At 31.6% G+C, this 21961-nt stretch overlaps 2 protein-coding genes across 3 annotated transcripts in view; both read left to right on the top strand.

Annotated features, from left to right (window-relative positions):
- LOC127726325 (cyclin-G2-like) overlaps nt 1-21961 on the top strand; it is a 486290-nt gene that overhangs the window by 302606 nt on the left and 161723 nt on the right. The window lies entirely within an intron of this gene.
- Nucleotides 8117-21961, top strand: part of LOC127726322 (heat shock 70 kDa protein 12A-like) — a 30620-nt gene continuing 16775 nt past the window's right edge. The window contains exons 1-3 of one of the 2 annotated variants that reach the window (XM_052233647.1): nt 8117-8183; nt 10955-11282; nt 12889-13107. In XM_052233647.1, coding sequence (XP_052089607.1) covers nt 10980-11282; nt 12889-13107 — 522 coding nt within the window. In that variant the 5' untranslated portion in view covers nt 8117-8183; nt 10955-10979. Of the gene's footprint in view, nt 8184-8233; nt 8378-10954; nt 11283-12888; nt 13108-21961 lie in introns of those variants that run through there. The other variant, XM_052233648.1, reaches the window with a different exon arrangement.

The raw sequence follows: 21961 nt of genomic DNA, 5'->3' as shown, positions 1-21961 counted from the left end.
AGATGTTATTTGTGGTAACGCTGCGTATTCATCATTCGACCAATATATTGCTGATACTAACCTTCCATATAAATTTTACCAAAATGAGTTTAAATTTCAAGATGCCGGAGAGCAGATACAAAGATGAAGGCACATATAAAAAAAGATGTGGTATTATTGCCAATGAGACAACTCTCCATCGGAGATCAAATGACGTAGAAGTTAGTAGTTTATATCTTAAACCATTGTGGTGACGTCAGCCTATTCATTTACCGTGGATTCTTTTTCTAGAATCAACGCTTCCTAAATCTGCCACTGAAATGGACTCACCAAATTATATTCAATTGTTTCCTTTGTGTGTCTAATTTCATTAAGTTTGAATTGGCTAATTTACTGATTTCTGTTCACTAATGGAATTAATTTAAAAACTTACTTTTAATTTTGTAATTTGTATATGCCTTCACTGGGAATCGAACCCTTCCTTGAAATATGTTATGAATGACTGACATCAACACATCGACAAAACCTCTCGGCTACCAATGGGTTACAACTTAGATGTCTATTTTATATATATAAATGAACATCGGACACACAGGGGTTGTACCTTTATATATACACAATGGGCAGTCGTATAGTATAAGTTGGTAGCCGCGAGGTTAGCATGCTTAAAATTAACGAGTTAAAAGATAGGGATTTGTCGGTTTAGGTTCGAATCCCTGTATTATCTCTGTTGTCCCAATTCTGTTTTTTTTCTTCTAATTTTGCATGTTATAGTGGATATTTTTGTAATAATAGCTAGTTTTACCGTTTATTTTTTGGATTATTATTGGCTATTTCACATGTTTGAAACAAAAATGATTACATTCTATTTGTCAATTTTTGTTGTATAAATATAGTATGATTTCATCTGTTTTACTACATAATTTTACAAATGTTTGTTTGCAAATTCCTATGCGAGAAAATCGTGATGTGCCTAGAGTGCTAGAAATTTCGGTAACACTATTATTATATATACTTTATATATGCTCTTTGGTCGGGTTGTTGTCTCTTTGACACATTCCCCATTTCCATTCTCAATTTTATTAGAAATAAGTTCGAATATGTCTTATTTTGTAAAAACAGATAACATTCAGGTGCCTGATAATATAAAGATCTTTAAAGGTAGAAGTGTTATATTTGTATTTTGTTAACCAATTAATTGTGATCTGAGATTTATCAATGCATCGTTGGACACGATACCATGGTTATTTAAACTCACTCACAATACCTTCTAATTAAGAAAAGGCTTTAATTTTGAAAAGAAATTAACACAATAGTTTAAGTTATAGATACAATGGATAAGCGTAGATTCATGAAAAACAAACCATTCGCCCTCCGGGCTCATGGTTTCTTTTTCAAGAATCCACGCTTATCCATTGTATCTATATAACATAACTCACAGGTTTTTAATGGCACACAGTATGTATACATTTACCTGTACTCGATCCTTATCCAAAAAGACAAGATAGGCTATTAAATACATACATAACATAATGTTCAAGGCGGCTTCCTCTCCAAAACATTTTGAGAGAATAAAATGATTTGAATATTCAATTATAATGTTTCATATATTCATTTTGATTAGTTATACAATTCAGTCCTCTTTTCGTCTATTGGGACAATGATCACCGAATGAGACTCATCACCGAATGTGTACTTTTCAGGAGCAACACGACTGGTGCAACAGGTGGAGCAGGAACTACTTAACCGTCGGCGCACCTGAGACCACCCCCGGATTTAAGTGCTGTGGGGTTCGTGTTGCTAAACCTTTATTTTTCTGTGTTGTAATTTGCTGACTGTTGGTCTTTTTGTCATTTTTCGTTCTTTGTCATGGCAATGGTCAGCTTTTATTCGACTAAGCTTTTAAATAATTCCTTTGGTACCATCTACCTACTTTTTATGTTTTTTCAGAGATGTTTTCGTTCTTTGTCATGGCAATTGTCAGCTTTTATTCGACTAAGCTCTTAGTTGATGACTTTGGTACCTTCTAACAATATTTTTTATGTTTTTTCAGAGATGTTTCGAAAATTTTGATACTCCAAAGATGTCTCGATTATTTGATTGATTGTTGTTTGCTTCACGTTCAGTGGCAACTATATCATTGACTATTTAGTAAACAAAATATAATTAAATCTTATTGATGTTATCTCACAAAAAGGAAACAGTGTGTAAAAAGAGGACAAAGTATAAGTCAAATGCTTGATAATTTTAACGGTGTTCCTCATGGATCTATACTTAGCCCTGCATTATTTAATGTCTTTATTAATGAAATCTTCCTTTTTGTAAAACACTGTGAATTAGATAACAATGCCAATTATAACACCCTCTCTAAATCTGGCATTTCTCTGGAATCAGCTATCAACCCCTTAGAGGAAGATAGTAACTCCCTAATATCATGGTTATCATCCAACAAAATGCAGGCAAACCCAGAAAAATTCCAGGCAATGTGCAAAAAACGACACTCACATTCTTAACGGCACCAGTATTCAGTGTGATGGTGAGGTGAAGCTTCTAGGTGTAACCATTGACTTTAAACACTGGATTTCAATACACACATCACATATATTTGTAAAAAAGCAGCACGACAACTAAACGTTTTGGAAAGAATTGGAACTCATCTAACCAGACTATCTAGAGTTACCATTTATCACTCATTCATCCTTTCAAACCTCAGCTATTGTCTACGTACATGGCACTTTTACAGTGAACAAAACACCGACAAAATTCCAAAAAATAAAAGAACGACTCGAGCACTCAGATTTATTTACGACGACTACAATAGAATAGAATATATAGAATAGAATATTTTATTTTTCCAAATTACAGGGCCCATAAAGAATACATAAATCAGATACAATGATTGAAGTAATTGAGTCAAAAACCTGTTCTTCTTAATAAGTCAAAAGAACTACGAATAAATTTACCAATTTTTTCCATAATAGTAAAGTTTTCTTGTGTTAACAACCAAACAAATTTGGAAGATTCATCTAAATTATCAAAGTTCTGACAAGTGCTAGAAATATGCGTAAAGAGTTCATCTCTTGAATTATTATAAAATGAGCATTCGATTAAGAAATAACGCTCATCCTCAACTTTATCAGCTGTACAATTTAAACATTGTTAAACAGTAGCGCTCAGATCTATCAATACGATTTTTTGAATATCTGGCAGTTTTAATTCTTAATGGGTGAGCACTGATTCTTAATTTACATATAGACTGCCTTTTTTAACATCAATGTTATCTAAATATTTTTCTTTTTGAAAACAATCTTTAAATGAAAAATAAGTGTCAAGTTTGCCTTTGTCAGTGTTCATTGTTTGATACTTAAGATGATTCCAATATTTAAGAAAATTGCCACAAAATTTATTTTTAACAAACTTACATAAAGTACCATGTTTTTGATTAAAATTCGGTAATTGAATCTCTTTTTTTGTATAACTTGAATTCTATACTGGAAAACCATGTATTGACTTTAGAATAATGTTACTGTTTATTGCACATAGGCATCATATAAAATAATCATATAATATATCATATAAAATGTTCAATAAATCAGGTAAATTATTGAAAGTGTAATTTTTATTTTGGTCAAAATCTCATCAAAAGTGTTACAATTAAGAGTATAAATACTTAGGTATTGTAATGAGAGCATATCAGGTTCTTTCAGTACTGCAGTTAAAGATCTTAGTAAGAAAGCTCTTAAAGTAATTTTTATGATTAAACGTAAATTTCATTGTGTATATAATAATACACCTTTGCTCTTAAAACTTTTTGACTCCTGTGTTAAACCTGTACTTCTATATGGAAGAGAATTGTGGGGTCCGTACATTCTTAACCTGGACAAAAGATTAACACCAGGTGTAAATGATGATTTAGAAAAGACTTTAATAAATTTTGCACCTGAAAAGGTTCAGTCTTATTACTGGCTATATTTGTATAAAGATCCTCTTTTGAATTTTTCAAAATTAGCATATAAGTCAATCGAAGATGTTGATTGTAACTTTCCATGTACCTTTAACAAACACATATTTCAGTTTCTAAAATTCATTGGTTTTGACCATGTCTGGAATAATAAAGAAACATTGTCAGAAGGAAAACTCATATCTGCAGTGAAAAATATATTACAAGAAAGATATGAAAAATATCATGTCTTCTCACGTTTATCAGGTGAAGACCAAAACAAATTACGTACATATTACAACATGTACAAGCTAAAAAGGGAATATAAACCTGATACTTATACAAAGTTGAATATCTCGAAACAATATATTAGATAGTTCTGTAAATTAAGAATTTCTAACCATAATTTACACATCGAAAAAGGCAGATAAAATAATACACCTTTGGGTCAAAGAATATGTAAACATTGTATTGATAAAAAAAATTGAAGATGGGTTTCATTTCATATGTGAATGCAATCTTTATCAAGACGATAGGAAAAAGTTTTATGATGACATTGTTAATATTATACCATATTTTTGTAATTTTGATAAATTCAAATATTTAAGGGCATACGATACAGTTACAGGGGAGGTAATGACGTTGCCAACGTAAAATGTTATTTTTCGGACGTCAAACTGCGACATATCGGGAAAAGATGCATTTTTCGACTCATTTTTATCATTCAGACTGATATAACTTGAAAACGAATTCATGGACCCCACTTTCTTAAAATGACATTAGAATTGATTACGTATGAAGATTATTTGTACCAATTTTTATGAAAAAGTCACCGATGAGATTTTTTAAAATTAGATAAGTATACAGCAAAAAATTCCGTTTTTTTCCTAAAATCTTGAAAGTTTGATAAACATTAATTATTTCCAAAGAATTGTTATAAAAAATTAGAACATACTTATATAAAAGAGATTTTCCAAATGTTTTTACAAAAATCCTATCGTGTTTATCTTTTGAAACAAAAAAGTTAGGTATGTCTATCCAAAGGATAGAAATGTTCAAAAAAACGAAATTTTGAGTAAATAATTAAAATTTCGACCCCATTTATCTCTTAAAGTAGCACATGAAGGTCTATTTTTTATTACATTTGCATTGACTACGTGAAAAATAGCTTGTATGCAAATTTTCGTAAAAAAAATCACCGTGGGATCAAAACTGTTACGTATGCCCTTAATGAACTGTACGGAGACTGATGTTCCCAACAAATTTCTTATATATATAGACAAATGTATCATAATCAGAAATTCATCAGTGGGAATAATTGCTTAATTGATGTGTGTTTTTGTCTATTGTTTGTTATACGTCACAAAATTGTTGTTTCTTTTTTTCTTTTCTTTTTTCTATGTTTTCATGTATTTCAGCGATGATCCTTTTGTATTGGATTTTATACTGAATAAAACTAGTTAAACCATTGTGGTGACGTCAGCCTATTCATTTACCGTGGATTCTTTTTCTAGAATCAACGCTTCCTAAATCTGCCACTGAAATGGACTCACCAAATTATATTCAATTGTTTCCTTTGTGTGTCTAATTTCATTAAGTTTGAATTGGCTAATTTACTGATTTCTGTTCACTAATGGAATTAATTTAAAAACTTACTTTTAATTTTGTAATTTGTATATGCCTTCACTGGGAATCGAACCCTTCCTTGAAATATGTTATGAATGACTGACATCAACACATCGACAAAACCTCTCGGCTACCAATGGGTTACAACTTAGATGTCTATTTTATATATATAAATGAACATCGGACACACAGGGGTTGTACCTTTATATATACACAATGGGCAGTCGTATAGTATAAGTTGGTAGCCGCGAGGTTAGCATGCTTAAAATTAACGAGTTAAAAGATATAGTTATAGTGGATATTTTTGTAATAATAGCTAGTTTTACCGTTTATTTTTTGGATTATTATTGGCTATTTCACATGTTTGAAACAAAAATGATTACATTCTATTTGTCAATTTTTGTTGTATAAATATAGTATGATTTCATCTGTTTTACTACATAATTTTACAAATGTTTGTTTGCAAATTCCTATGCGAGAAAATCGTGATGTGCCTAGAGTGCTAGAAATTTCGGTAACACTATTATTATATATACTTTATATATGCTCTTTGGTCGGGTTGTTGTCTCTTTGACACATTCCCCATTTCCATTCTCAATTTTATTAGAAATAAGTTCGAATATGTCTTATTTTGTAAAAACAGATAACATCCAGGTGCCTGATAATATAAAGATCTTTAAAGGTAGAAGTGTTATATTTGTATTTTGTTAACCAATTAATTGTGATCTGAGATTTATCAATGCATCGTTGGACACGATACCATGGTTATTTAAACTCACTTACAATACCTTCTAATTAAGAAAAGGCTTTAATTTTGAAAAGAAATTAACACAATAGTTTAAGTTATAGATACAATGGATAAGCGTAGATTCATGAAAAACAAACCATTCGCCCTCCGGGCTCATGGTTTCTTTTTCAAGAATCCACGCTTATCCATTGTATCTATATAACTTAGTTAGTTAGTTAGTTAGTTAGTTAGTTATAATAGTCATAATAGTCCACCTTTCAAACTTTCTAGTCTATGACGATATTTTAACATTGATAAGATAACTGTAAAATAAATAGGAAATCTACCAAATTCTGACATCTCAGCTATAGTACTTTTTTTGCTATAAACACCAAGAATGTATTTCATAAATTTATTATGTGACCTTTCATTAGTATCCTGAGAAAAAACCTTTTTCAAAATATATTCATTTCTTTTCTTACATGCAGCTGAATCAGTACTAGTAAACATTCCCCCGTTGAAATTTCACAGCCATAGCTATGTATTTCATCTTGAATAGTATCACATTCATAGTCATCATATATAGGTAAATGAGTATCATAAACATCATTTTGTATAAAATCTGGCTCTGAACCTGACCAAGCATTCAAATCACCACATAATATGATATCACCTAACTGATTGTACTTATAAGTTATATCTTTTTCAATATTATCTAATACATCATCATCTGATTGTTGCAAATAACTTGATGCACTTGGAATTATATAGGCCAAGCACAAAAAAAAATACTTATCCAGTTTAACCCACTGATATAAAGCTCTTATAACACTCTACTGGAACAGTCTAAACTACCAGCAATGAATATCAGAAGGATGAGAACCATGGCATTAGAGACATATAAAATAGTAAATAAATCCAGTCCGACTTTTCATAATTTGATAACAATTAAAGAAAATGCATATAATTTAAGGTACAAAGGCATAGCTGATATACCACGACCGAAAACAACAAGGTATTGTAAGCCGAAAAGCTTTGATCACGAGGCAGAAAGACTCATGATGGAACTCCTTGCCTTATCAACCATGTCAACCTTTGGCCAGTTCAAAAAAAATATTTCCACTTGGTGTTACCTGTAGCTCATGTAAGTAATGACATCTGCTGTATACGAACTAATAATGCTTGAGCTCTATTTATATTTATTTATCTGTTTATTTCAGTCAAACTGGATATATAATAGTTTGCTGTCTTTAGCTATAACTAATAAGCTGTATCATTTTGCTTTAGCTTAAACTGTGCTTTAGTTGCTTACATTCACATGCTTGTATTTTTACTAGTGCTTTATTTTATTGTTTTTGCATGTGTGATATGTCAATGTATATGTTGATATCTTACGTTTTATTGCTTATATGTGTTTTATGTGAATATGCTTATCTGCTCTTTACATTGCATGTGCTTTTTCTGTATTGATATACTATGATTTTAATGCATGTGTGTGTTTTATATGTATATATGTTGCTTTGCTTTATATGTTGCGTGTGCTCTGTATTTATTCATATGCATGCTGTTTGAATTGCCAATTGTATGTCACGGCATGCTGTACGATGATAAAATGTATGTGTTGCTATTTAAAAATTGATCCTGTTATGTTATAATATATATATATATCAGTTGGTTAAAGAGCTCTCATGTTCTATGTTTATTGTACGTATGAAAACCAGACTTTAAATAAAGATTACTTACTTGTTTACTTACGTATGAGTTCGCGTCTACACGAAGGGTCCGAATTATTCGTAGGGCCGACTTTGACTTAAAGTTATAGCACTTTATTAATACGCATGCGCTCTATGATAGAACTGCATTGAAATCGAAAGTAAAGAACAAGTTTTCGTATTTGATGGTATTGCAAAGGTGAAATTAACAATACATTGGCAGTTCTATGCCTTTATACAATTTTTAACTTGATGCTCCTTCAAAAGACCATAGAAAAGAAACATGTCACCACCTATTTATGCTGATCATACGAAACAACTTCCTTCTTGCAATCTTCAGATCTTAGCTTTTGGAAAAGTTCTCAAACAGCAGTAACTATACACTAAATAAATGTTAGCATTTTTCATTTCATTTGAGAATTGCTGTCTAGACATTATACTCAGTTGAGGACCTACACTGTCGTATTACAAGTCTGAACAAATAAATTTTGTCCTTTGGTCTTTATGGATAGTTGTCTCATTTGCAATCATTTTTACATTAAATGTTACAAGTCAATATGGATATAAGTCAGATGGAAACATTCTTAAAACTGTAAGACGAAGACTCAGTCAACCCCTTTGTATGTCTTTAAAGATGTAGAATTATTTTTAAAAAACTTTGTATAATAGTCATGTGATAGTGGAATCTCCTTCTTGTGTAAAACATCTCCTAGGGTACACCATTCAAGTTTTTATTGTCATTTCGAATGAATTATAAGACACAAGGGCCAGTTAAATACACAAAGATTACTTTAACAAAAATGATTAATATAGACAGGGTGGCAAATACATAGATTGCTGTGGAATATTTTATTATCATGCGTGTGTTCCATTGCAAATTATGAAATAAATCATTACATATTTTTATTTCACTGAATAATCCATAAAAATGTAATAATAATGATAAAATTAGTTATCACATAAGTACATTTGTAATTTCTGCATCAATATTATCATGCTGATTGTAAATTAAATAACCAAAAAGTATCATTTAATCTCAAGTTCTTGTGATAACTTAGTCATGAAAATTGTAACATGAAAAAAGCCCTGCGACCCATACTTTTTATTATATTAAAAAAAAAAGCATGATATAAACTACATTTTGGCAAATTATTAAAAGAATCTATCAATTTTGATTTAATTCCCATTTTACCTTAATTATCAATGATCCCCATCTACCTTAATTATTAAATGAGTTCCCATCTACCTTATTTATCAAATGATTGCAATCCAATGTTTTTGAATCGGTATTTGTGTTGTGCAACACTGGAAATAATGTAAACAATTGAAGTTTAATTAGGGGATTACTTCTACATGTTCTAGTTTAATGATTTTTTACTTGTCCCTTCCAACAACTAATAAAAAAAAAAGAAGATGTGGTATGATTGCCAATGAGACAACTCTCCACCGGAGGCCAAATGGCATAGAAGTTAACAACCATAGCAAAATCCATTCTGCATATTAAGCTATAAAAGGCCCTGAAATGACAAATGTAAAACAAGTGGTCAAGTAAGCTTTTTTAATCACTTTAACAAAAATCTTCTCCTCTGAAACTAGCTGGCCAAATTTAAGAAACATGGCCACTATCATCATTGGGGTATCTGGTTTAAAAAAAATGTGCCTAATAATCCTGTCTGCCAACCAACATGGCCAACTTGGCTAAAAATAGAACATAGGGGTAAAATGCAAGTTTTGTCTTATCTTGAAAACCTCTATAAATAGAGAAAATCTGACAGTGGCAAAAATGTTCAGCATGTTGAGATCTACCTATTTTCCATTTACTTTGAATAATATTCTTATAGTAGTTATTGCCCTTAAATGAGAAGTTTACCAATTTTTTTAAATTTTTGCCTATTATCTTGAAAACTATAATAGATAGATAGAAACTTCACATAGCAAAAATGATCAGCAAGATAAGATCTACAAATGAGTCAACATGGCTGAAATCGTCCAAAAACTCCTTATTGGAGTTATTGTTCTTTAATGACGATTTTTACCCATTTTTTTGTGTTTTTTTTCTAATATCTTAAAAACTATAATAGATAAATAGACACTTTAATCAGCAAAAATGATCAACAAGACAACATCTACAAGTGAGTCAAATTTGGCATAAATCTTTAGTAGACTCTTTATAGGAGTGCCCTTTAATTGCAATTTTTTACCCTTTTTATGTTTTGGGCAAAAATTGAAGACGATAAAGAGAAATTTAAACAGAAAGAATTATCAGCAATTCAAGATCAACAACAAAAAGAGGCTTTTGTCATGAATTCTATTCTAGTCCACAATGTTGGAGAATGTCCATTGTTGAAAACTGTATTCATGGTATTGCAGGAGATTCCTTGGTGGAATTTGTTTCTCTAATGATTTTTAGACGTTATGTAGACACACTTTTTTTACTGATCTGCAAAAAGATGTGTTCTTTATATTTGACGTCATCAGACATGGTCGCCTTTTTCATGACATCACAATAGGATTTCAGAGGACAGCAATAACATTTGTCGTCATAATTGAATTTTGAGCAATGAAGAACTGAGAGCAAACAAACCACAAGTTGATTATGTCAGGAAAAAGTATAAATCTGGGAAGAATCAGAGAAAAAGGATCTATCTGACAAATTATACATTAAATTTTAGCAGCATTTACTGCTGTGTTTTACTGGTTTTCCAATGCAACAGCAGAATATGACATTATTCTGGAATATAAACCCAAAGCCAGGAATGTCACACTATATACACTGTCTAACCTGAATAACAGAAGAAACTTATAACAATCTTATGTTTTAATGTTATATACGTAAAAGAAACTTATATTTTAATGTTATATACTTAAAAGAAACTTATACATGTTATATTTTAATTTTATATACATATTTATATAAATACATGTACATTTTTTTTTACATGTAATTATGTATAAAATTTTGTTTTACAGGTAAAAATTTGAAAAGACTACTGTCATGGCAGGAGCTTTAGGAAACAAGTTATTTTGTGCTGCTATAGACTTCGGTACAACTTATTCAGGCTATGCCTTCAGTTCCAAGGATGATTATACAAAGGAACCAACTAAGATTAACACAAATGTCTGGTCTGGATCTAAACTACTGTCATTAAAAGCACCTACTGCTGTTTTACTGGATTCAAGTCAGGAATTTGTAGCATTTGGATATGAAGCTGAGAACAAGTACTCTGATTTAGTTGCTGATGAAGAACATGAAGATTATTATTATTTTCATAGATTTAAGATGCTTCTCCATGAGAGGGTGAGTATCAAGTTTTAAAATTTTATGTTAAGGTAGATCGGATGTCTTTTTCTGAGCATCTCTTCCGGGCATGTTGCAAAAATACTTTTTTGATTTACCAAGTATCATTCAATATACAACAAAATTATCTAAAACTTAAAATATAACGATTAAACTATCAAAAAAATTATGTGTCGTAAAGTGTATTTATTTTTTTTTTGGAAAAAATCCTTTTAAAATCAAGGACAAATAATTATGCTGAATTTCATGGGACAATTTGTGTTTTGGGAATTTTTCAAGAAAATAAGGCCCATGATATTTCAGAAGTATTAATGAAAAGCAATTCTATCGTTTAATGTTTCCTCAATAAGGAAAAATTAAGTATACCCTATATAACCATGATAACCAATACATTTTTTGTATAAAATAACCCTGATTTCATTAATTTCAATGTATTTTAACGAAAAAAACAAGGTCTGTGACCCCAAGTTTTTATATTGAAATATGAAAGAACATTGACCCAGAAGTCTTTAACAGAAGTTTAAGAAAAATCAATTGTTGAACATTTAGACACCCCAGCTACCTTTAGGGTGATTACGTTTCATGTTTTTAACTTTTTCTCCATGATTTTAACATGTTTAACAGTTATTTCTCTGGCTATTAATTACAAGATACATCATGTACATGTATAGCAAATTAACTCCTTTTATTCTCATTATATTAATAGAATCACAATACACTTGACCAACCATATATACTAGAGATGATAATAAATGACTTTTATCCTTCTTTATCTTGGCTTAAAACATACTGAGAACATTTGGCTAACCATCATGACAGTTAAAACTACATGCACATCAGATGCTCAGTCATTTTATTTGGAATTTATTTATTCCAATGTTCCATGCAGCAGTGCAGCAGTACTTAGCATCTACTGTCCTTTTTGTTGCATAAACTTATACACAAAAATTAATCCGCAACTCCTTTAAAACAACTTTACGGAATTCAGCTGTGCCACCGCTGTTTTAATGTTTGGTCTTTCTGGTCTTAGTGATTTTATTTTATTTATCATACAGAAACATGGACTTCGCTATTTTAAATTCTTGCTTATACTTTTACTTCCTTGGAAAGCAGACACATTTTTAGAATCAATATCTATTGAGGATGTCAAATCATGGAATAATGACTAATTAAGTATTCGTTGGTTTTACAGAGCGATACTCAATTCATGTACTTGCTCTGAAAATTATTCACAAAATGGGAACACAGTAATAAATATGCCCTTTTAACACTTTATGGGTAGTTTTCTAATGTACATTACACCCTCTTCATTATTATCTGGGACTAGATAATAGTTAGCAGATTTATATATCATAATAAATAGATCATTTAACTAAATGAGTTCACAAGAAAGTCAATTTTATGAAGAGAAGGAGACCGTGGCCTTACAGGAAACTGATTAGATGAGTATCATCTTGGTATTCGATACTCTGTATTACCCAATACTGAAGTATTGGAGTACTTCTTGACATCCCTAATATCTACATTTGTGTATGTAATAAATACTAGCATAGTGACAAATGTACCTAAATTCATTTCCTAAAACAATTTTTGGATATTTTTGCAGAGAATCACAAGAGATATAAAGATAAAAGATGAGCTTGATAAAGAAATGGAAGCTTTGAAGGTGTTTCAGTATGCAATTCAGTTCCTGAAGGATCACTTATTTAAGAGTATATCAGATAAAATAAAAGGTATCCAGGAGAATGATTTACACTATGTCCTAACAGTACCTGCCATATGGGAAGACTCTGCAAAGCAATTTATGAGAGAAGCTGCTACTAGGGTTTGTTCTAGGTTTAATTCACATCCAGGTTTTAAAACTTTTTTAATTGCTTCTGAGATTTTTATACGACCGCAAAAAAATTTTTGTGGTCGTATATTGGTATGACGTTGGTGTCGTCGTCGTCCGGCGTCGTCGTCGTCGTCGTCGTCGTCGTCCGAAGACACATTGGTTTTCGCATTCTAACTTTAGTTTAAGTGAATGGATCTTTATGAAATTTTACCACAAGGTTCAATACCACAAAAGGAAGGTTGGGATTGATTTTGGGGGTTATGGTAATAACAGTAAAGGAATTAGGGGCCAAAAAGGGGCCAAAAATAAGCATTTTTGTAACTTCCAGACATAACTTGTGTGTTAGTGTATGGATCTCTCTGACATTGTACCACAAGGTTCCATATCACTAAAGGAATGCTGGGATTGATTTTGGGGGTAATTGCCTCCAAATTTTAGGAATTAGGGGCCAAAAAAGGGGCAAAAAACAAGCATTTTTCTAGTTTCATGACAATAACTTGTGTGTAAGTGTATGGATCTTTCTGAAATTGTACTACAAGGTTCCATATCACAAAGGGAAAGCTGGGTTTTAGTTTGGGGGTAATTGCCCTAAACGTTTAGGAATTTGGGGCCAAAAAGGGGCCAAAAAACACATTTTTTTCTAGTTTCCAGACAATAACTTGTGTTCAAGTGTATGGATCTCTCTGAAATTGTACTGCAAGGTACCATACCACAAAGGGAAGGCTGGGATTGAGTTTGGGGGTGATGAATCATAATGGGGGTTCAAAAAATTTTGGGGGGGGATTTATTTTTTTTTCCTTTTTTTTCTTTTTTTCCTTTTTTGTTTCTTTTAAAATTTTCCATTTTAAGTTGGTTATTTCTGATTTATATTTAAAATCAAATAATAATGATATGGTAGGAGATACACACCAAACAGGATGTGTAAATTATTATATAATAAGTATTGTGCAATAGCAAGAAATTTTCAATTGCACAGTATTGCACAATAGCAAGAAATCTTCAATTGCACAGTATTGCGCAATAGCAAGAAATCTTCAATTGCACAGTATTGCGCAATAGCAAGAAATATCCAATAGCACAATATTGCGCAATAGCAAGAAATTGTCAATTGTACAGTATTGCGCAATAGCAAGAAATATTTAATAGCACAGGATTGTGCAAAAGAAGATACTTCCTATAAATTGCTTATTTCTTGACCAATTTCAATGGGGTTTTATTCTTGATTTCATGGGGTTCTTTAATATGCTGAATCTAACCGTGTATTTAGTTTTTGGATTTTGGGCCCCGTTTTTAAATTGGTCCACATTGAGGTCCAAAGGTTCCAAAATTAAACTTTGTTTGATTTCATCAAAAATTGAATTATTGGGGTTCTTTGATATGCCGAATCTAACTGTGTATTTAGATTCTTAAATTTTGGTTCCGTTTTCAAATTGGTCTACATTAAGGTCCAAAGGGTCCAAAATTAAACTTAGTTTGATTTTAACAAAAATTGAATTCTTAGGGTTCTTTGATATGCTGAATCTAATCATGTATTTAGATTTTTGATTATGGGCCCAGTTTTCAAGTTGGTCCAAATCGGGGTCCAAAATTAAACTTTGTTTGATTTCAACAAAAATTGAATATATGAGGTTCTTTGATATGCTGAATCTAACCATGTATTTAGATTTTTGATTTTTGGGCCCCGTTATCAACTTTGTCCACATTGAGGTTAAAAGGGTCCAAAATTAAACTTTGTTTGATTTCATCAAAAATTGAATTATTGGGGTTCTTTGATATGCCGAATCTAACCGTGTATTTAGATTCTTAATTTTTGGTTCCGTTTTCAAATTGGTCTACATTAAGGTCCAAAGGGTCCAAAATTAAACTTAGTTTGATTTTAACAAAAATTGAATTCTTAGGGTTCTTTGATATGCTGAATCTAAACATGTATTTAGATTTTTGATTATGGGCCCAGTTTTCAAGTTGGTCCAAATCGGGGTCCAAAATTAAACTTTGTTTGATTTCAACAAAAATTGAATATATGGGGTTCTTTGATATGCTGAATCTAACCATGTATTTAGATTTTTGATTTTTGGGCCCCGTTATCAACTTTGTCCACATTGAGGTCAAAAGGGTCCAAAATTAAACTTTGTTTGATTTCATCAAAAATTGAATTCTTGGGGTTCTTTGATATGCTGAATCTAACCATGTATTTAGATTTTGGATATTGGACCATAATAGGTGAATGTCCAATTTAAAATTTTTAAGTTCTTAGACCACATTCAATCTGTGTTAGAAACCTATGCTGTGTCAAATATTTAATCACAATCCAAATCCAAAGCTGTATCAAGCTTGAATGTTGTGTCCATACTTCCCCCAACTGTTCAGGGTTCGACCTCTGCGGTCGTATCAAGCTGCGCCCTGCGGAGCATTTTATTTTTATTGGTTTAATCTTTGAGTTTACTTCCAATGGTCATGTTAAAATAAAATACCAATACATGCATTGATGGAAAATTATTTATGCGAATGTCAGTTTATTGTTTTGACTTTCCTAATCATTGGTTTGTTATCATGGAAATGTAATAGGGTGAGCAAGGAATTGTGTCAATGTGACACATTTTCTTGTTTCAACATTTACTTCTCTAATGAACATTACATGATTTGAAAACAAAAATGTAGGTCAACAGATCAAACCGTATTGTATATATATATGTAGGATCTAGTACTGTAAAAATATTAGATATTTATGTCTTTTTCACCCACCTGTACCGTTTTGCCATAACTTGGCATCATCATTATTGAAAACCATAAAAGATAGAGAAAATTCAACATGGGCAAAAATGCTCAGAATGACTCGATAAACCTAATTCCAATTCCAATGACTCCTTTTAGGAATTATTGCCCTTAAATGATGTTTCTGACTAATTTTTATACGACCGCAAAAAAAATTTTGTGGTTGTATATTGGTATGACGTTGGCGTCGTCGTCTTCCGAAGACACATTGGTTTTTGCACTCTAACTTAAGTTTAAGTAAATGGATCTCTATGAAATTTTACCACAAGGTTCAATACCACAAAAGGAAGGTTGGGATTGATTTTGGGGGTTATGGTACCAACAGTTAAGGAATAAGGGGCCAAAAAGGGTCCAAAAATAAGCATTTTTGTAACTTCCAGACATAACTTGTGTGTAAGTGTATGGATCTCTCTGACATTGTACCACAAGGTTCCATATCACAAAAGGAATGCTGGGATTGATTTTGGGGGTAATTGCCTCAAAATTTTAGGAATTAGGGGCCAAAAAAGGGGCAAAAAACAAGCATTTTTCTGGTTTCATGACAATAACTTGTGTGTAAGTGTATGGATCTTTCTGAAATTGTACTACAGGGTTCCATATCACAAAGGGAAAGCTGGAATTGAGTTTGGGGGTAATTGCCCAAAACGTTTAGGAATAAGGGGCCAAAAGGGGGCCAAAAATAAGCGTTTCTAGTTTCCAGACAATAACTTGTGTTCAAGTGTATGGATCTCTCTGAAATTGTACTGCAAGGTACCATACCACTAAAGGAAAGGCTGGGATTGATTTTGGGGGTAATTGCCTCAAAATGTTAGGAAAAAGGGGCAAAAAAACAAGCATTTTTCTAGTTTCAGGACAATAACTTGTGTGTAAGTGTATGGATCTTTCTGAAATTGTACTACAGGGTTCCATATCACAAAGGGAAAGCTGGAATTGAGTTTGGGGGTAATTGCCCAAAAAGTTTAGGAATAAGGGGCCAAAAGGGGGCCAAAAATAAGCATTTTCTAGTTTCCAGACAATAACTTGTGTGTAAGTGTATGGATCTTTATGAAATTATACAACAAGGTTCCATATCACAAAGGGAAAGCTGGGTTTGAGTTTGGGGGTAATTGCCCTAAACGTTTAGGAATTTGGGGCCAAAAAGGGGCAAAAAAACAAGCATTTTTCTAGTTTCCAGACAATAACTTGTGTTCAAGTGTACGGATCTCTCTGAAATTGTACTGCAAGGCACCATACATTGTAACACAAAGGGAAGGCTGGGATTGAGTTTGGGGGTGATGAATCATAAGGGGGTTCAAAAAATTTGAGGGGGGATTTTTTTTTCCCTTTTTTTCTTTAAAATTTTCCATTTTAAATTGGTTATTTCTGATTTATATATAAAAGCAAATAATAATGATATGGTTTGAATAGGTAAATTAAATTTTTTTAAGTTCTTAGACCACATTCATTCTGTGTCAGAAACCTATGCTGTGTCAAATATTTAATCACAATCCAAATTCAGTGCTGTATCAAGCTTGAATGTTGTGTCCATACTTGCCCCAACAGTTCAGGGTTCGACCTCTGCCGTAGTATCAAGCTGCGCCCAGCGGAGCATTTTATTTAGTTTTTATACGACCGCAAAAAAATTTTGTGGTCGTATATTGGTATGACGCTGGCGTCGTCGTCGTCGTCGTCGTCGTCGTCGTCGTCGTCCGGCGTCGTCGTCCGAATACATATTGGTTTTCGCACTCTAACTTTAGTTTAAGTGAATGGATCTTTTTGAAATTTGACCATAAGGTTAAATACCACAAAAGGAAGGTTGGGATTGATTTTGGGGGTTATGGTACCAACAGTTAAGGAATTAGGGGCCAAAAAGGGGCCAAAAATGAGCATTTTCTAGTTTCCAGACAATAACTGTGGAACGGTGTATGGATCTCTCTGAAATTATACTACAAGTTTCCATACCACAAAGGGATGGTTAGGATTTGCTTTGGGGGGTTATGGCTCAAACCGTTTAGGAATTAGGGGCAAAAAAGGGGGAAAAACAAGGTTGTCCTGGTTAATGGACAAATACTTTAGTACAAAACATAATTTAAAGCAGTGTAAGGGAGATAAATCAAATACATCATTGAAATTATCTCCCTTACACTGCTTTTAAATTATGTATAAAGTAATGGTTAATGAACAATAAAGATAATCTAAAACAGTGTAAGGGAGGTAATCCAAATACAACGTTTTGGTTACTTCCCTTACACTGCTTTTAAATTATGTTTAAAGAAATGCATATTTATAAAGGAAGACCAGTAAAAATATCTGCAAATGTTTTCATCTTTTTTTTTTACAAAAAAATCCATATGAAAGATTTGACACTATATTTTTATTAATTCTATTATAAAATAGATTAAGTTAGCACTATGGTAAATTTAAATGGGTAATTATGGTTGCCAACTCCATTGGAAATTTGAATTGAGATTATGACCATATCTTGAGGGAAAGAATTTTTTTTGGGGAAAAAAGGGGGGGGGATAAAAAGAAATTGTGGGGGGCCAATTTTTTCTCATTTCAGATTTCAGAAATTAAAAGAATTATTCTTCAAATATTATTTTTTTTTCAAATTTCAAATATTGAAAAATTTCAAGAAGTAATCTTTAATTGCACAGTATGGCGCATTAGATTTGTAAAATCTTTGATCACATTTATTTATTTGTTATGCCGAATCTAACAGTGTATTTAGATTTTTAATTTTGGGTCCAGTTTTCAAATTGGTCTACATTAATGTCCAAAGGGTCCAAAATTAAACTTTGTTTGATTTTAGCAAAAATTGAATATATGAGGTTCTTTGATATGCTGAATCTAAACATGTATTTAGATTTTTGATTTTTGGCCCAGTTTTCAAGTTGGTCCAAATTGGGTTCAAAATTAAACTTTGTTTGATTTCAACAAAAATTGAATATATGGGGTTCTTTGATATGCTGAATCTAACCATGTATTTAGATTTTTTATTTGTGGACCCCGTTATCTAATTGGTTAATATTGAGGTCAAAAGGGTCCAAAATTAAACTTTGTTTGATTTCATCTAAAATTGAATTATTGGGGTTCTTTGATATTCCAAATCTAACCGTGTATTTAGGTTTTTAATTTTGGGTCCTGTTTTTTAAATTGGTCTACATTGAGGTCCAAAGGGTCCAAATTAAACTTAGTTTGATTTTAACAAAAATTGAATTCTTGGGGTTCTTTGATTTGCTGAATCTAAACATGTGTTTAGATTTTTGATTATGGGCCCAGTTTTCAAGTTGGTCCAAGATAGGGTCCAGTATTTAAACTTTGTTTGATTTCAACAAAAATTGAATATATGGGGTTCTTTGATATGCTGAATCTAAACATGTATTTAGATTTTTGATTATGGGCCCAGTTTTCAAGTTGGTCCAAATTGGGGTCCAAAATTAAACTTTGTTTGATTTCAACAAAAATTGAATATATGAGGTTCTTTGATATGCTGAATCTAACCATGTATTTAGATTTTTTATTTGTAGGCCCCGCTATCAAATTGGTTCATATTGAGGTCAAAAGGGTCCAAAATTAAACTTTGTTTGATTTCATCGAAAATTGAATTATTGGGGTTCTTTGATATGCCAAATCTAACCGTGTTTTTAGATTTTTAATTTGGGTCCCGTTTTTTAAATTGGTCTTCATTGAGGTCCAAAGGGTCCAAAATTAAACTTAGTTTGATTTTAACAAAAATTGAATTCTTGGGGTTCTTTGATATGCTGAATCTAAACATGTGTTTAGATTTTTGATTATGGGCCCAGTTTTCAAGTTGGTCCAAGTTGGGGTCCAAAATTATACTTTTTTTGATTTCAACAAAAATTGAATATATGGGGTTCTTTGATATGCTGAATCTAACCATGAATTTAGATTTTTTATTTGTGGGCCCCGCTATCAAATTGGTTCATATTGAGGTCAAAAGGGTCCAAAATTAAACTTTGTTTGATTTCATCAAAAATTGAATTATTGGGGTTCTTTGATATTCCAAATCTAACCGTGTATTTAGATTTTTAATTTTAAGTCCCGTTTTTTAAATTGGTCTACATTAAGGTCCAAAGGGTCCAAAATTAAACTTAGTTTGATTTTAGCAAAAATTGAATTCTTGGGGTTCTTTGATATGCTGAATCTAAACATGTGTTTAGATTTTTGATTATGGGCCCAGTTTTCAAGTTTGTCCAAGTTGGGGTCCAAAATTAAACTTTGTTTGATTTTAACAAAAATTGAATATATGGGGTTCTTTGATATGCTGAATCTAACCATGTATTTTGATTTTGGACATTGGACCATAATAGGTAAATTAAAAAAATTGAAGTTCTTAGACCACATTCTTTCTGTGTCAGAAACCTATGCTGTGTCAAATATTTAATAACAATCCAAATTCAGAGCTGTATCAAGCTTGAATGTTGTGTCCATACTTGCCCCAACTGTTCAGGGTTCAACCTCTGCGGTCGTATCAAGCTGCGCCCCAGCGAAGCATTTTATTGCTCATTATCTATAAAAATGAATTAAGATAGGTGGAAATTTTAAATCATAAAAATATGACCATCAATGTTAGATTTACAAACATACTAATTTGAAGGAAACCCATTTGACGTCCTTTGAAAGGAGTTATAGCCTTTAAATAAGTATTTTTCACAAATTTTAAAGTTTTTGCCTATTATTTTAAAAACTGTAATAGATAGGAAGAAAATGTGAACATTTTAAATTATCAGCAAAACAAGATTACAAAAATTCCAATATGTCTGGCTCCTCATATAGAAGTTTTTGCCTTCCAATGACTTTCATGCTCCTGCCGCTAGGCAAAGTGGGCATTAAGTGTTACCCTTGACGTCTGTCCATCTGTCCGTCCTATTTTTATTTATGCACTCTATCTTAAGTTTTCTTCTTTCAAATTTTATGAAACTCATAAACAATACTTAGAACCAAAACTCCCAGACAGCAGGGGCATTTGTGTACTCAGACACATTCTTCTTTTATTTAAAAGTAATTTTCAAGTTTTTTCCTGTTATCTGTAAAACTATTATAGATAAGAGAAAACTCTTTAAGTGAACAGTAAAACTGACCAACAATACAAAATTATACAAATATGTCAATATGACTAAACTGATTGGATGACTCCAAATAGGAGTTACTGCACTGAAATGAAGATTTTTTATAAATTTTCCAGTTTTTATACAACCGCAAAAAATTTGCATTCGTAAATTGCTATCACGTCGGCATTGTCGTCGTCCAAAGACATTTGGTTTCCAGACAATAACTTTAGTTTAAGTGTATGGATCTCTATGAAATTCAACCAAAAGGTTCAATACCACAAAAGGAAGGTTGGGATTGTTTTTTTTGGGGGGGGGGTAAAAAAAAATTTTGCGGGGGTCAATTAGAAATTATCAATTTTCAAGATGGGCAAAAATATAAATATGATGGAAACCATTGGATGACTATATAAGGGAGTTAATATCCTTAACAGTTATTTTTTGACTAATTTTGAGTCTTTTTGCCTATTATTTAGAAAACCGCAATCTCTTTTATTTAACTGGAAGGCCTCTGAAAAGCTGAAGGTTTGAAAAAAAGAAGTTTGTTTCTGAAAAAACATTGTTTTATTTTGAAAAAGGTAAACTAAATATCAAATTGCTAAACATTTACCAGATGAGCGATTCAGGGCATGTATGCATAAAGCTATTAAAGTTAAGATTTTCCTTAGTAAACACTTAAGTTAAGATAACTCCGCCCTTTTTACCTAAGTGGTATGCATAAAACATCTTAAACTAAGTATTTCCTTAGTAAAATTTTAGTTGGTTTAAGTCACACCCATAAAACTTAAGTGGTATGCATAAAACCCCTTAAAATAGAAAACGCCTAAGATTATACTTAAGTATAAGGTACCCTACCATTTAATTAATTAGTAATTATATCTGAAATATTTTGTTTGTTTATTGCTTAATATTAATGACCATTTCAATTTTCCTAAAATCATGTATAATCAACAAATCAACAAAATCAAGAATTAACAGAGGGTAGTTGTATAATTTCATTCTACCCTTATGTCTAAATCTTG

Source organism: Mytilus californianus, unplaced genomic scaffold, assembly GCF_021869535.1.
Source record: "Mytilus californianus isolate M0D057914Y unplaced genomic scaffold, xbMytCali1.0.p SCAF_17, whole genome shotgun sequence".
NCBI classification, from domain to species: domain Eukaryota; kingdom Metazoa; phylum Mollusca; class Bivalvia; order Mytilida; family Mytilidae; genus Mytilus; species Mytilus californianus.
Note: the sequence above shows the minus strand (reverse complement) of the source record. Positions and strands in the feature narration are given on the sequence as shown.